The sequence below is a fragment of the Myxine glutinosa genome, chromosome 3 (assembly GCF_964187855.1).
Source record: "Myxine glutinosa chromosome 3, kmMyxGlut1.1, whole genome shotgun sequence".
Classification (NCBI taxonomy): domain Eukaryota; kingdom Metazoa; phylum Chordata; class Myxini; order Myxiniformes; family Myxinidae; genus Myxine; species Myxine glutinosa.
In genome coordinates, this window is record NC_136263.1 from 125,145,502 (window position 1) to 125,157,585 (window position 12,084).

Below are 12,084 nucleotides of genomic sequence, written 5' to 3' on the forward strand. Positions count from 1 at the left end.
GCACTACCGAGCTTCTCACCACATGCAAGGCTTTCATCCGCAGCTTGATGGAATACTGCTCTCTCATCTGGGCTGGTGCACCTGCCTCACACCTAGCTCAGCTTCACTCTGTAGAAACCAAAGCTTTTAGAATCATTGGTATCTCCCGCGATGAAGCTGATTCTGAGGGACTTTCACTCTCTCACCGCAGGCAGGTAGGTGGTCTTTCTGTCTTCTACCGACTCCTCTCTTACCTTGCACCCCCTGCTCAGTCTGTGCTCTGCCCCCCAAACACGAGCTACATGAGCTACATGAGCCTCGACTTGGTATCCAAAAAAAAAAAAAAAGGACGACCAAACAGGTGGTGACGTCCCCAGCTCTCGTTAATAAACCTCTATATGTAAAGTGTATGGCATGTAGATGTTTTGAATGATGATTTATTTCTTGGGAATCTATTGTTTAATCACACACGACCAAATGACCTTCCCAATTGTTTTGATTTATTACTTGCAAAATCGAAGATCTTTCAAGTAATTTGTCGGTTGACTTTGTTATTATGTCTGTTTGTCTTGCCTACAGGTCACAATTCTAAACCGATAGTCATGAAACTTAAAAAAGTTGTAGAGGTTGGCACGACTGAGAAGCCTATTGATTTTGAGGTCAAAGGTCATCTTGAGGTCGAATTTCTAGAATTGTCTTTTTTGTATTCTTGGTCTGGGCTCGTATGAGAGCTAACACATCTAACATATAATAACTAGATGGTATTCATAGAATACTTACCCTGCGCGGTCAACTTGGTGTGAGCCAACTTTTTTTTTTGTTTGTTTGTTTGTTTTTGTATACAAGATCGAGGCTCGTGAAAGAGCTAACATTAATCACACAAAAAGACAAACCGACACACAAAACACAAAAAACAAGGGGCGGCAGACAAGATGGGGAGAGAGGGGGAAGGACACAAACAACATTTGAGAGCAGGGACATCGGGAGGACTTGGGGGGGAGGTGGGAGAGGAATAAAACAAATGAACACTGCAAGGACTCTGGGGTGAATTACCGGGGGTAGAAAAGATCAAGGTTTTCGATGGGGGAAGATAAGAGATGGTGGTGAACAGCTGTTTTAAAGACCTGGAGGGAGGAGTGGGATTGAAGGGAGTGGGGGAGTTTGTTCCAGAGGCGGGAGAAAAGGGGAATGAAAGAGTGAAGGTGAGCAGAGAGCCTAGACTTTAGCAGTTTAACCATAAGAGGGTTGCAGGCAGATCTTGTGCGACCTGAAGGAATATTGGGGGGGGGCAGAGCACAGAGAGAGCTGGGGGAGCAAGGCCGGAGAGGAGTCGGTAGAAGACAGAAAGACCACCAACCTGCCTGCGGTGAGTGAGTGAAAGGCCCTCGGAGTTGACTACATCGCAGGAGATTCCAATGATTCTGAAAGCTTTGGCCTCAACAGCGTGAAGCCGAGCAAGGTGAGGCAGGAGCACCAGCCCAGAGGGGGGAACAGTATTCCATTGAGCTGCGGATGAAAGCCTTGTATGTGGTGAGGAGCTCAGGTGTGCCAAGGAAGGACTTCGCTCGACGGAGGATGCCCAGTCGGCGACTGGCTTTGGAGGCCAGCTTGGAAATGTGGTTTTCCCAAGAAAGATCATAGCAGATTGTGAGACCCAAAAGCTTGAGCGACAGAACTTCTTGGAGAGGATTGTTGAGAAAGTAGATGGGAGGGTTGTCCAGTCGGTCCTTTCGGAGAGACATTGTAAGAGTGTGAGATTTGTCAGGATTGAAAGACATGTTCCACTTGTTTGACCAGTCTGTGATTTTGTCCAGGTCTGCAGAGAGTGAGAAGGCTGCAGATTGCCGATCTGAGGGATGAGGAATGGAGCGGCAGATAGTGGAGTCATCAGCAAAGAGATAGAGAGGATTTTCCAGAGAGTCGGAGAGGTCATTGATGAAGACCAGAAATAGCACAGGGCCCAGAACACTACCTTGGGGAACTCCAGCCAGAACAGGAAGGGAAGATGAGAGAAATCCATTCAGAGCCACACGTTGCCTACGACCAGAGAGGAAATCCGCAAGCCATGAGTGGAGATTTCCCTGAATACCATAGGTGGTGAGTTTGGTGAGCAGAGCTGGGTGCCAGACCGTATCGAAGGCACGTGATATGTCAAGTGAGACAGCTCTGATTTCCTGTTTGGCATTGAGGACCTCCATCCATTGTTGAGACGGCAGAAGCAACATGTCCAGAGTACAATGACCTGGTCTGAATCCAAATTGATGATCAGAGATCAAGCCATTGGAGAAGAGGAAGGATTTGATATCTGAAGCAATGATGGATTCCATGACTTTGCTGATAATTGGGAGCAGGCTGATTGGTCTGTAGTTGCAAGGATCTGTTTTTGCACCTTTTTTGTGTAAAGCGGTAATGTTTGCTGATTTCCAAGATGCTGGCAGATGACCTTGAGCAAAAGAGAGGGTGAAAAGAACAGAGAGAGGGTGAGACAGAGCGGCAGAGCAGGATTTAGGACCCGAGGGCTGATGCCATCTGGTCCAGTTGCAGAATCAGAGTCGAGGTTTGATAAAAACTTCTCCACCTTGTCAGGAGAGAAGGACACAGAGTCCAGGAGCAGTTGGGTTCGACTGGGAAAGGTGGGAACAGAGAGAGATGGGTTTGGGACACAAGATTTTGAGGCAAACACAGAGTTGAGGCATTCGGCTTTGTCACGTGCGGTGTCAACTGTGTAGCCATTTGAGGTAAGGGAGGGGATGGAGGGGGAACAAACACCAGAAACGGATTTGACCAGACGCCACCAGGATTTGGAGGAAGGAGACAGGTTTGAGAGTTCAATCTTTAGTGTGGAGAGATAGTGCTTCCTGGCACTCCTGAGGGTAGAAACACTTGTTTCGAGCTTGGTGGAAGGAACTGAGATTGCCTTCAGTTGGATTTGCCTTCCAAGATGCAAAGGCAAGTTGTTTCAGGGCAACTGCCTCACCACAAGATTCAGTGTACCATGGACGGGAGGAAGGGTAAGACAACTGAAGACGAGATGGGATAAATCTGTGCATGAGAGAGATCAGTTTGCTTTGGAAGAAATCCCAGGAAGAATTGATGTCAGAGGCATTAGAGATGGGAGACCAGTCCAGTTGATTGAAGGCTGCTTGCAGACCGTGCCAGTCGGCCTGAGTGAAATGCTAGACTCGTCGGCGCTGAGGAGGTTCTCTGAGAATGGCCAGTGAGATGTCCACTTTAACAAGCACATGATCAGAAGAACCGATTGGAGCAGAAAAAGAGCAGCAGACATTTGCAGGGAAGTTAGTCATAACCAAGTCCAGAAGAGAAGAAACTCCATTGACTGAGATTCGGGGCGGGAAATTGACAGATTGTGTCAGTCCCAATGAGTCGCAGAAGTCCTTTGCTGAGGTGCCATGGCTGGTGAGAGATGAACCCACACCCAGCCAGCTGGCATGATGACGGTTGAAGTCGCCACATATGAGGAAGAGAGAGTTTGGATGAGTTGATAGAAGTTGGTCCATGTTGTCCGACAGAGAAATGTAAATGGAGTCATCACTGTTTGGAGGACGGTACAGAACACATATGAACAAAAGGTGGGAGGGGAGAGGAAGCCGTAGCCAGAGGTACTCCTGTGGGTGGGGTGGAGAGAGGGCAGTGCAGGGAGAGTGAGGAAGAGGGTTTTTGATAAAGATAGCCACCCCACCACCAGGACGAGGATCAGGTCTATCGTACCGGAGGAGGGAGTAACCAGGAAGAGATATTAAAGAATCAGAGACATCTTGAGGGAGGAAAGTTTCTGTTAAGCAGATCAAGTCTGGATTTTCAGAAGCAACCTGAATGGAGAGATCAATCAGGTTTGAGCGAAGGCCCCGGATGTTTGAGGTCCATACCGTTAGTGAGGAGAGAGGGGGAGCATCGGGTGCAGGACAGGGGAGGGGAGGGGTAGGGTCAGATGAAGGGTGAGAGGGGGATGTAGGAAGAGCAGTTGATAGTGTGTCAGAGATTACAGAAGAGTTACAAGAAAGGGAAGGATGAGGAGGACGAAAGGTTTGATGGTGATGGAATGAGGCACAGTGAGTTTGTTTGAGGGGGGGGGGGGGCAGAGGAAAGTAGGTTGGGGGAGGTGGAGGTATGACGGAGGGAGAGGAAGTGGGGAGGAGGCAGCTTTGAGAAGGAGGTGGGAGGAGGGAGAATTTGGGAGGGATGGTTGGGGGGGGGGAGATTTGAAGGGGAGGGGCAAGGGGGGAGTTTAGAAAGTGGATGATTAATGAAAGATGAACATATATAACAAATTGGGTTTGTTGTGATTTTCAAGTTAGCGATTCGTTTAAGAACGATGGAGGAGGGATGGAATGAATGAGAATTTAGAGCATGGAGTGATTTGGAATCATAAGAGATTGAATATTTTTTTGAAATGGAATGAGTTGAAGAGGAAATTGAAAGGAGCCTTTTAAATAAGAAGAAAAACAGCGTGTTGTAATAAACCACTGAATAAAACACTGAAGGGGATAGTTGAAACGTATTTAAACAGAACTGTGAAGAACAATCTTATATTCACAAAAATACCAATGGGGAGAGGAAGCCTAGAGCGACGACCACGAGTCACTTGAACAGGGCAAAAGGTGGAAGGCAAGGGGAAAATGTGGGCGGGGCGAGACAGCGCACGTGGGCAGAGGCAAAAGCACACGAGGAGAAAGGGAAATAAAAGTTTTTTTTGTTTGTTTTTGGGGGGGTGTGGGGGTTACAACGTTAGACAAATAGTAGATGTTTGGTGAAGCTTGGTGGAGAAGGGTAAATTTAAAAAGCTTGCAAAACAGCGAAGGAAGGAACAACCTTCGACGGGGGAAGCCTGAGGCTGCAAGGCCTTGCTCGTGACGAGGCAAACAAACGATTAATTTATGAAAGATAAAACACCGAGAAACTTCCAAGGGGGACACTATAAGTTCACACACCGAACGATAAATACAGTTTCGACAAAATACAATTGTGAACAGACTTAACTTTGAAAAACGTGGAGACCGTGTGAACTCTTCTATATTTGAACGTTTCTTTTTTTTGATCCAATATGGCTGCCAGACTACGTGAGCGATGACATCATAAATTTATATTCTCTAAATAATTGTTGCATAGATCATGCTCAATAAATTTCAAACTGATCAGATTAAGCGTTGCTCCTGTCGACGAATTATGACGTCATAATTATGGCACCAATGACGTCATCGTTAACCACACCTATTCCCCATATCGAGTTATTTACAATGAGCCACGTTTCAATTTTTAAAATGCTGACATGGCACACACTTTACTTTACTGAAATGCAAACACAAATGTTATATTTTCATCAAAAATCGTCAGAGTTTTGCCAAATTTGTTTTGGTCGTGTGTTAATATACCTCAGCTATTGACAAATCTGAAATCGGAATTTTATTTGAGGTCAAAATGACCCCGTGACGTCGCTCTGTACTTTGCCTGCTCGTCATGTGCAGTGTGATAATTCCATGCCCACTCCAGAAGACTTCTTCTTCACGCAATAACTTCTAGCTTCCAGACCGTATATCCAATCATCTTGAAATTTTGCAAACTTGTTACACTTAATTATCTCTACTATAATATAAAGATTCACGTCGATCAATGTAGCGGTTCAAGAGTTATAAAAATTTTAATATTTTCGTTTAATTATTTATATCTTCCAAACCACGTCACCTATCACAAATTCCAAAAGGACATTTTAGCAGACTGATATGCTGAACACATCTGTGAAGTTTCCCCTCGATAGGATCAAAAATGAGGGAGGAGCTAGGTTTTTAAAGTTTCTGCTTAAAAACGTCATAACTCCGAAACCATGTGACGCATGACGTCATGCTCACTGCCTTTTTTGTTCGTCATGGGTATGCGATCCTGCCTACAAAGTTTGGCCTCGATCTGTTCAATCATTTTGGACGAAATCGGATTTTAGTGGTTTTCAGGCTTTTCGCTCAAAACAATATGGCGGCCGAACCACATGACCCACGACATCATTATAATTTTATTTCTGCATCAATTTATACTGAGAAGATACTCGAGACATTTCATCCTGATCGAATAAAGTTTTTTTTTACTTGTCGAATTATGACGTCATAACGATGGCACCGATGACGTCATTATTCACATATGGTATTCCACATGGAGAGTTCTTTACCATGAGACCTGTCAGTTATTTGTGTGCAGCGGTTTTTGAGATATAAAGGCGCAGTTGTTTGTTTTTTCCCAAGATGGCGCCCATACCACGTGACCTGTGACGTCTCTATGTTCACTATTCACTAAAATTCACAAAATTCACTAATATTTACTAAAATATTCTGCAGGAGGAGGCCCTCCTATGGTGAAAATTTCATGTCAATCGGACCAACGGTTGCCGAGAAAATGAATTTTTAAAATGCTGACACAGCACACACTTTGCTTTACTGAAATGCAGGCACGCACGCACGTACGTACCCAAATGCTTAACCCTGCCTTTCGCTTCGTGAGCGTTGGGTAAGAGAAAGAGAGAGAGACAGAGACAGAGACACCACCAGTAGGGAATGGACATCAGGAGATCTGTGGAAGAGAGAGGGCTGGGGTAGTGGGGTACATGGGATGATTCATCCGATTGATTTGAAAGTTGAGCAGGGTTTGCATATTGGGCCACTGAATTGGGAAACCAAGTGTTTTTAAAGTCAAAGGTCAACTCGAGGTCAAATTTCTAAAATCAACATTTTCATCTAAAAAATTATCAATTTTCATCTGATTGATTTGAGCTTTCATTAAAATTGTCTATTTTAATATTTGTGAAATGGACAATTTGATGAATCTATGGCAACCATTTTTGTAGAGGCGGGAGGAGGATTTTGAAAGTATCATGCTCCGCACGACATCTTGTTTATTATTATCTTCAACCCATGTTGACATCAGCGTATTGTATTTGCCAGTGTCTTGTTTATTTATTGTAATTCGGCTTGTACATGACAACGTATACAAAATGTGATATGTTCAGTCATTCTTACTTGCAGTTTATTTTAGATTTTACCACAAATTTATTTTGTGTAATTCGCAATCATGTGTGTGTCCTTCCTCTGACCTCTGATGCAGGAATTATCGCCGTGGCACGCGGGTTCGGCTGCGTCTCATTGATCTTGAGCTTACTGCCCGATTTTTGGGGGCTCGCACCGACACAACAATTCTTGAGGCAGATGCTGTCCTGCTGGGGTTGAGTGACAGAGAGGCTTGAATTCTGATGCATGGACTTGCCGTGACATTCTCTGCAATGAAGGGAGTTTTCTTTCTGTAATATAATTGCATTTTTTAAGCATTGTGCATGTTTCAACATACTCGTATGTCAACTGTTTTGTAACATTTTGTGCCCAATTGTATTATGATTAAAGACATTGTTGAAGCTAATAAATGACTTGTATTGTATATATTTATTACTTGTAGTGTAGCAGAATGTTTACCTCCACTCTTTTTGCTATGAACCATGTATTTTTGACCCCCTCCTCCCTTCTTCCCCCCTTTTTGCTCCGAACCATGCACGTATGCTTACACACTTTCTTCCCTTCCACATTTACAGACTCCCAAGTTACATGTTATATGATGCATTCTCTGATGTAGTATACAAGCAAAAGTACCCGACCCAGTGACGGGAAATGTGAATGGGCATTTCAGGTTCCATCACTACCAACACCCTCCCTTCCCACTACCGAATGAGTTTCAAAGCTTGTTCTGGACCTGCTCATGAGATCAAAAAGCTTGTTCAAGTTCTCTGGTTTCCTGCTTTTCAAACGTTGCCAGTGAAAGAATATGACAGTGTGCTGACATGTTTGTATACAAACACTAAACTTCAGAAATATGCATATTTGAAAAATACTCTTTTTTTAAATACACCTCGTACATCATCGAGGGTCATGGAAAAGCAATAACTCAACAGACATTCACGGGAGCAACAAAAGTTGACACGGAATGTCAAATCCAAATCCAAAGAGATTGCTGCTGGTGTGCCTGGGCGGTGTAAAATAAAATCCGGCATACAATAATTGCCTTTTAAAAAGTGCAAAAATGAACATGGGAGCCATTTTACCTCACGTCCCACGGAGCCTAGTATTAGCCTCTTGGTTTTCGGTTGCTTCATGCCTGGTTTCCGGTTGGTTTTTAATTTGTGTGGTTAATGGCCGATTTCTGGCTTGGTCTTTGCAGTGCGGTGTCATAAGGAACACAGGAAAAGCTTACAAAGGCAATTACAAACAGGGAATTAATTACCCATAATCCCTCACTAATTAACAAGTCCCACCCCTCTGATGGGGACGACAATACAAGCTTACCCGACATCCGGTCTACACAAATTTCCTACTTATGATACAGCGCATTCAGAAGTATTCAGACCCCTTCACTTATTTCACATTTTGTTATGTTGCAGCCTTCTGCTGAAATCGTTTAAATTCATTTTAACCTCATCAATCCACACTCAATACCTCATAATGACAAAGAGAAAACAGGATTTTAGAAAGTTTTGCAAATTTATTAAAAAGAAAAAACTGAAATATCACATTGACATAAGTATTCATACCCTTTGCTGTGACACTTGAAATTTAGCTCAGGTGCCTCCCATTTCTCTTGATCATCTTTGAGATGTTTCTACACCTTGATTGGAGTCCACCTGTGGTAAATTCAATTGATTTGACATGATTTGGAAAGGCACACACCTGTCTATATAAGGTCTCACAGCTGACAATGCATATCAGAGCAAAAACCAAGCCATGAGGTCGAAGGAACTGTCTGCAGAGCTCAGAGACAGGATTGTGTCGAGGCACAGATCTGGGGAAGCCGACAAAAAAAAATTCTGCTGCATTGAAGGTTCCCAAGAGCACAGTGGCCTCCATAATTCTTAAATGGAAGAAGTTTGGAACAACCAGGACTCTTCCTATAGCTGGCCGCCCGGCCAAACTAAGCAATCGGGGGAGAAGGGCCTTGGTAAGAGAGGTGACCAAGAACCCAAGGGTCAATCTGGCTGAGCTCCAGAGATCCTGTGTGGAGATGGGAGAATCTTCCAGAAAGGACAACCATCACTGCAACACTCCACCGATCTGGGCTTTATGGCAGAGTGGCCCGACACATGATCTCTGGAGCTAAGCCAGTGACCATCAGGTTCTTGGTCACCTCTCTTACCAAGGCCCTTCTCCCCCGATTGCTCAGAGTTTGGCCGGGTAGCCAGCTTTAGGAAGAGTCCTGGTTGTTCCAAACTTCTTCCATTTAAGAATTATGGAGGCCACTGTGCTCTTGGGAACCTTCAATGCAGCAGAATTTTTTTTTGTCGGCTTCCCCAGATCTGTGCCTCGACACAATCCTGTCTCTGAGCTCTGCAGGCAGTTCCTTCGACCTCATGGCTTGGATTTTGCTCTGATATGCATTGTCAGCTGTGAGACCTTATATAGACAGGTGTGTGCCTTTCCAAATCATGTCAAATCAATTGAATTTACCACAGGTGGACTCCAATCAAGGTATAGAAACATCTCAAAGATGATCAAGAGAAATGGGAGGCACCTGAGCTAAATTTCAAGTGTCTCAGCAAAGGGTATGAATACTTATGTCAATGTGATATTTCAGTTTTTTCTTTTTAATAAATTTGCAAAACTTTCTAAAATCCTGTTTCCTCTTTGTCATTATGGGGTATTGAGTGTAGATTGATGAGGGAAAAATGAATTTAAATGATTTCAGCATAAGGCTGCAACATAACAAAATGTGAAAAAGTGAAGGGGTCTGAATACTTTCTGAATGCACTGTACATCGAGGTTTTTTCTTCTTCACAACAGTTGGAGCACACTAATCTGGACAATGCACCTGGCCTAAGGTATCCCTACTCCCCACAAACGTAACAGTATCTATACTTTGCCATATGGCACATACCCTTATATAAAGTGGCCTTTTCTATGCCCCTGGCATTTTACCCAGGAATTTCTCTAAGCAATGAATACAAATAAGTGGGGCATTATCTGGACTCATTACATCTGCCACCGAGGGTGGTGGGAGGACGTTATACTTTCACCCCTGTTTGTTTGTGGACGGATTGTGACAATTTGGAGGAGAGGTTGGGTGTGTGACGAGGACAATTCGATTCAATTTTGATGAAGATCCCAACCTGAGAATTCTTTCATTTTTTTTTTTAAAGTAATTCTTCACCATTGAAAGATGGGGCCAAAAACAATATAATGGCGCGGTATTCAAAAAGTTGTAGAGAGTTGTGACCAAAATAGGTGGATGAGTTGGTTCGGTGACGAGAGCAAGCCGATTCGATTTTGGTTCAGGTCTGAATCCAGATTTGACCTATCAATGGGATACAAAACATAAACTGTTCAACCTGGTGGAGGTATGCTCTCTGCCGAGTGCCATTCTAGTTCAATATGAACTCCTTGTTTCGTATGCCATAGTGGATAAATCTTACTATAATTCACCAAATGTCCGTCCGTCTGTCTGTCCGTCCGTTCCCAGGTACCGCAAAAACGGCTGAACCGATCGCAACGATATTTTGGGTGGGTAATCCTGGGACCCCCTGGAGTAAAATAGGCCATATTGTTTTTCCAATTTCCAAATTTTCCAGTTTTTCCAAACACGATGGAATAATATTTACCGATATGAACAGTGACGTGGCTTTCATTGAAATTCTACAAATACTGTTTAGATTTTGATGACTTGCGTGTGATATGATTTAACGGATGTTTATATAAATCGTTAAAAAAATTTAAAAGCCTTACATTTCTGATATTTTGCCTTTTAATTTGGGCCTCCCAATTGAAGCCCCGCCCATGGGGCGGGTACCGATGCTCGTTTACATAAATCATCATTAGAGAAGTTGCCCCTGCGTCGAACACTTCATGACTGCTCCAAAATATATTGTATCTGGTTATCTGTATCCAGACGTCACTCGTTTTGTTTGCTCTAATGCCCTGAAAGAGGTTGAAAAGATGATTAAATTATTTCATTCATTCGTCGACATCTTTGTGGATTTCTGCTGCATCAGTATCATTAGCTCCAATTCTGCATAGTTATCTTCTGCAAACAAGTTGAGATTTGACTTTACTGATTCAAGGAGATCATTTATAAAGACAAACTTTATTTATTAAAAAAAAGTCTTTATAAAGACTCCCGAATCCATGTTGGTCATCACTTAGGAGATCACTTCCCTATAGCTGGTTCATGAGTGCATCTCTGATGAGTGTCTCCCTCAATCTACACACGATAGATGTCCAGATAACTGGAAAATAGCTCACTGAACTGCACTTTTCCCTCCTTTTGTAGTTTGTCATCGTAGGAGCTTCTTTCCAGGACTATGGTTTCTGCGTCCCTTAAGTGTTCAAGGAAGATAATCTTTAGGGAATTACAAATTTCCTGATGCATCTTTCTCAACATGAAGGAATGAATGAATGATCGTTTTAAGGCCATTTTCCCCGCTCGAGCGGGGGTTAGCCTTGCGGGCCCCATGACAATCATGGTGCCCTGTTTGGGGCAATGTTTTTATGGCCGGATGCCCTTCCTGACGCCCTTCTTGACACCCGTGAGAGAAATCCATCAGGGCTTCGTGAATTGTTTGTCGACTTTCTCTGTGAACTCTTTCGGAATTTTCGCTTTTGGAACAGGTGCAGAGTATCCATTCTCCAATGACTGTGTCATGGATAAGTCCTCAACAGTAAACACACTGGGAAAACAAAGCCTGTTAAATGTCTCCTTTCTTTCATCCTCTCGTCAACTCGAGGTTCACCTTCACTTTTTGTGCTAATTTGTTCTCAAAGATTGCTTTGCCTTCCGGATGGTGGAAGTTACTTCATTTTGTTCTTTAATTCCTTCTGCTTTGCTGAATTTATTTTGGTATCTTTTGATACATATACCCAGTCCGCACCCATTTATATACCCATTCCTCCCACGTTTATATACCCAATCCTCCCACGTTTATATACCCATTCCTCCCACGTTTATATACCCAATCCTCCCACGTTTATATACCCAATCCTCCCACGTTTATATACCCATTCTTCCCACGTTTATACACCCAATCCTCCCACGTTTATATACCCATTCCTCCCACGTTTATATACCCAATCCTCC

General features: G+C 43.5%; 1 protein-coding gene across 2 annotated transcripts in view; it reads left to right on the forward strand.

Annotated features, from left to right (window-relative positions):
* Positions 1 to 7,396, forward strand: part of MRPS28 (mitochondrial ribosomal protein S28) — a 31,570-nt gene extending 24,174 nt beyond the window's left edge. For both annotated transcript variants that reach the window (XM_068110145.2, XM_068110144.2), the window contains one exon: positions 7,084 to 7,396. In XM_068110145.2, the coding sequence (XP_067966246.1) occupies positions 7,084 to 7,222 (139 nt within the window). In that variant the 3' untranslated portion in view covers positions 7,223 to 7,396. The remainder of the gene's footprint in view (positions 1 to 7,083) is intronic.
* The last annotated feature ends 4,688 nt before the right edge of the window (positions 7,397 to 12,084 follow it).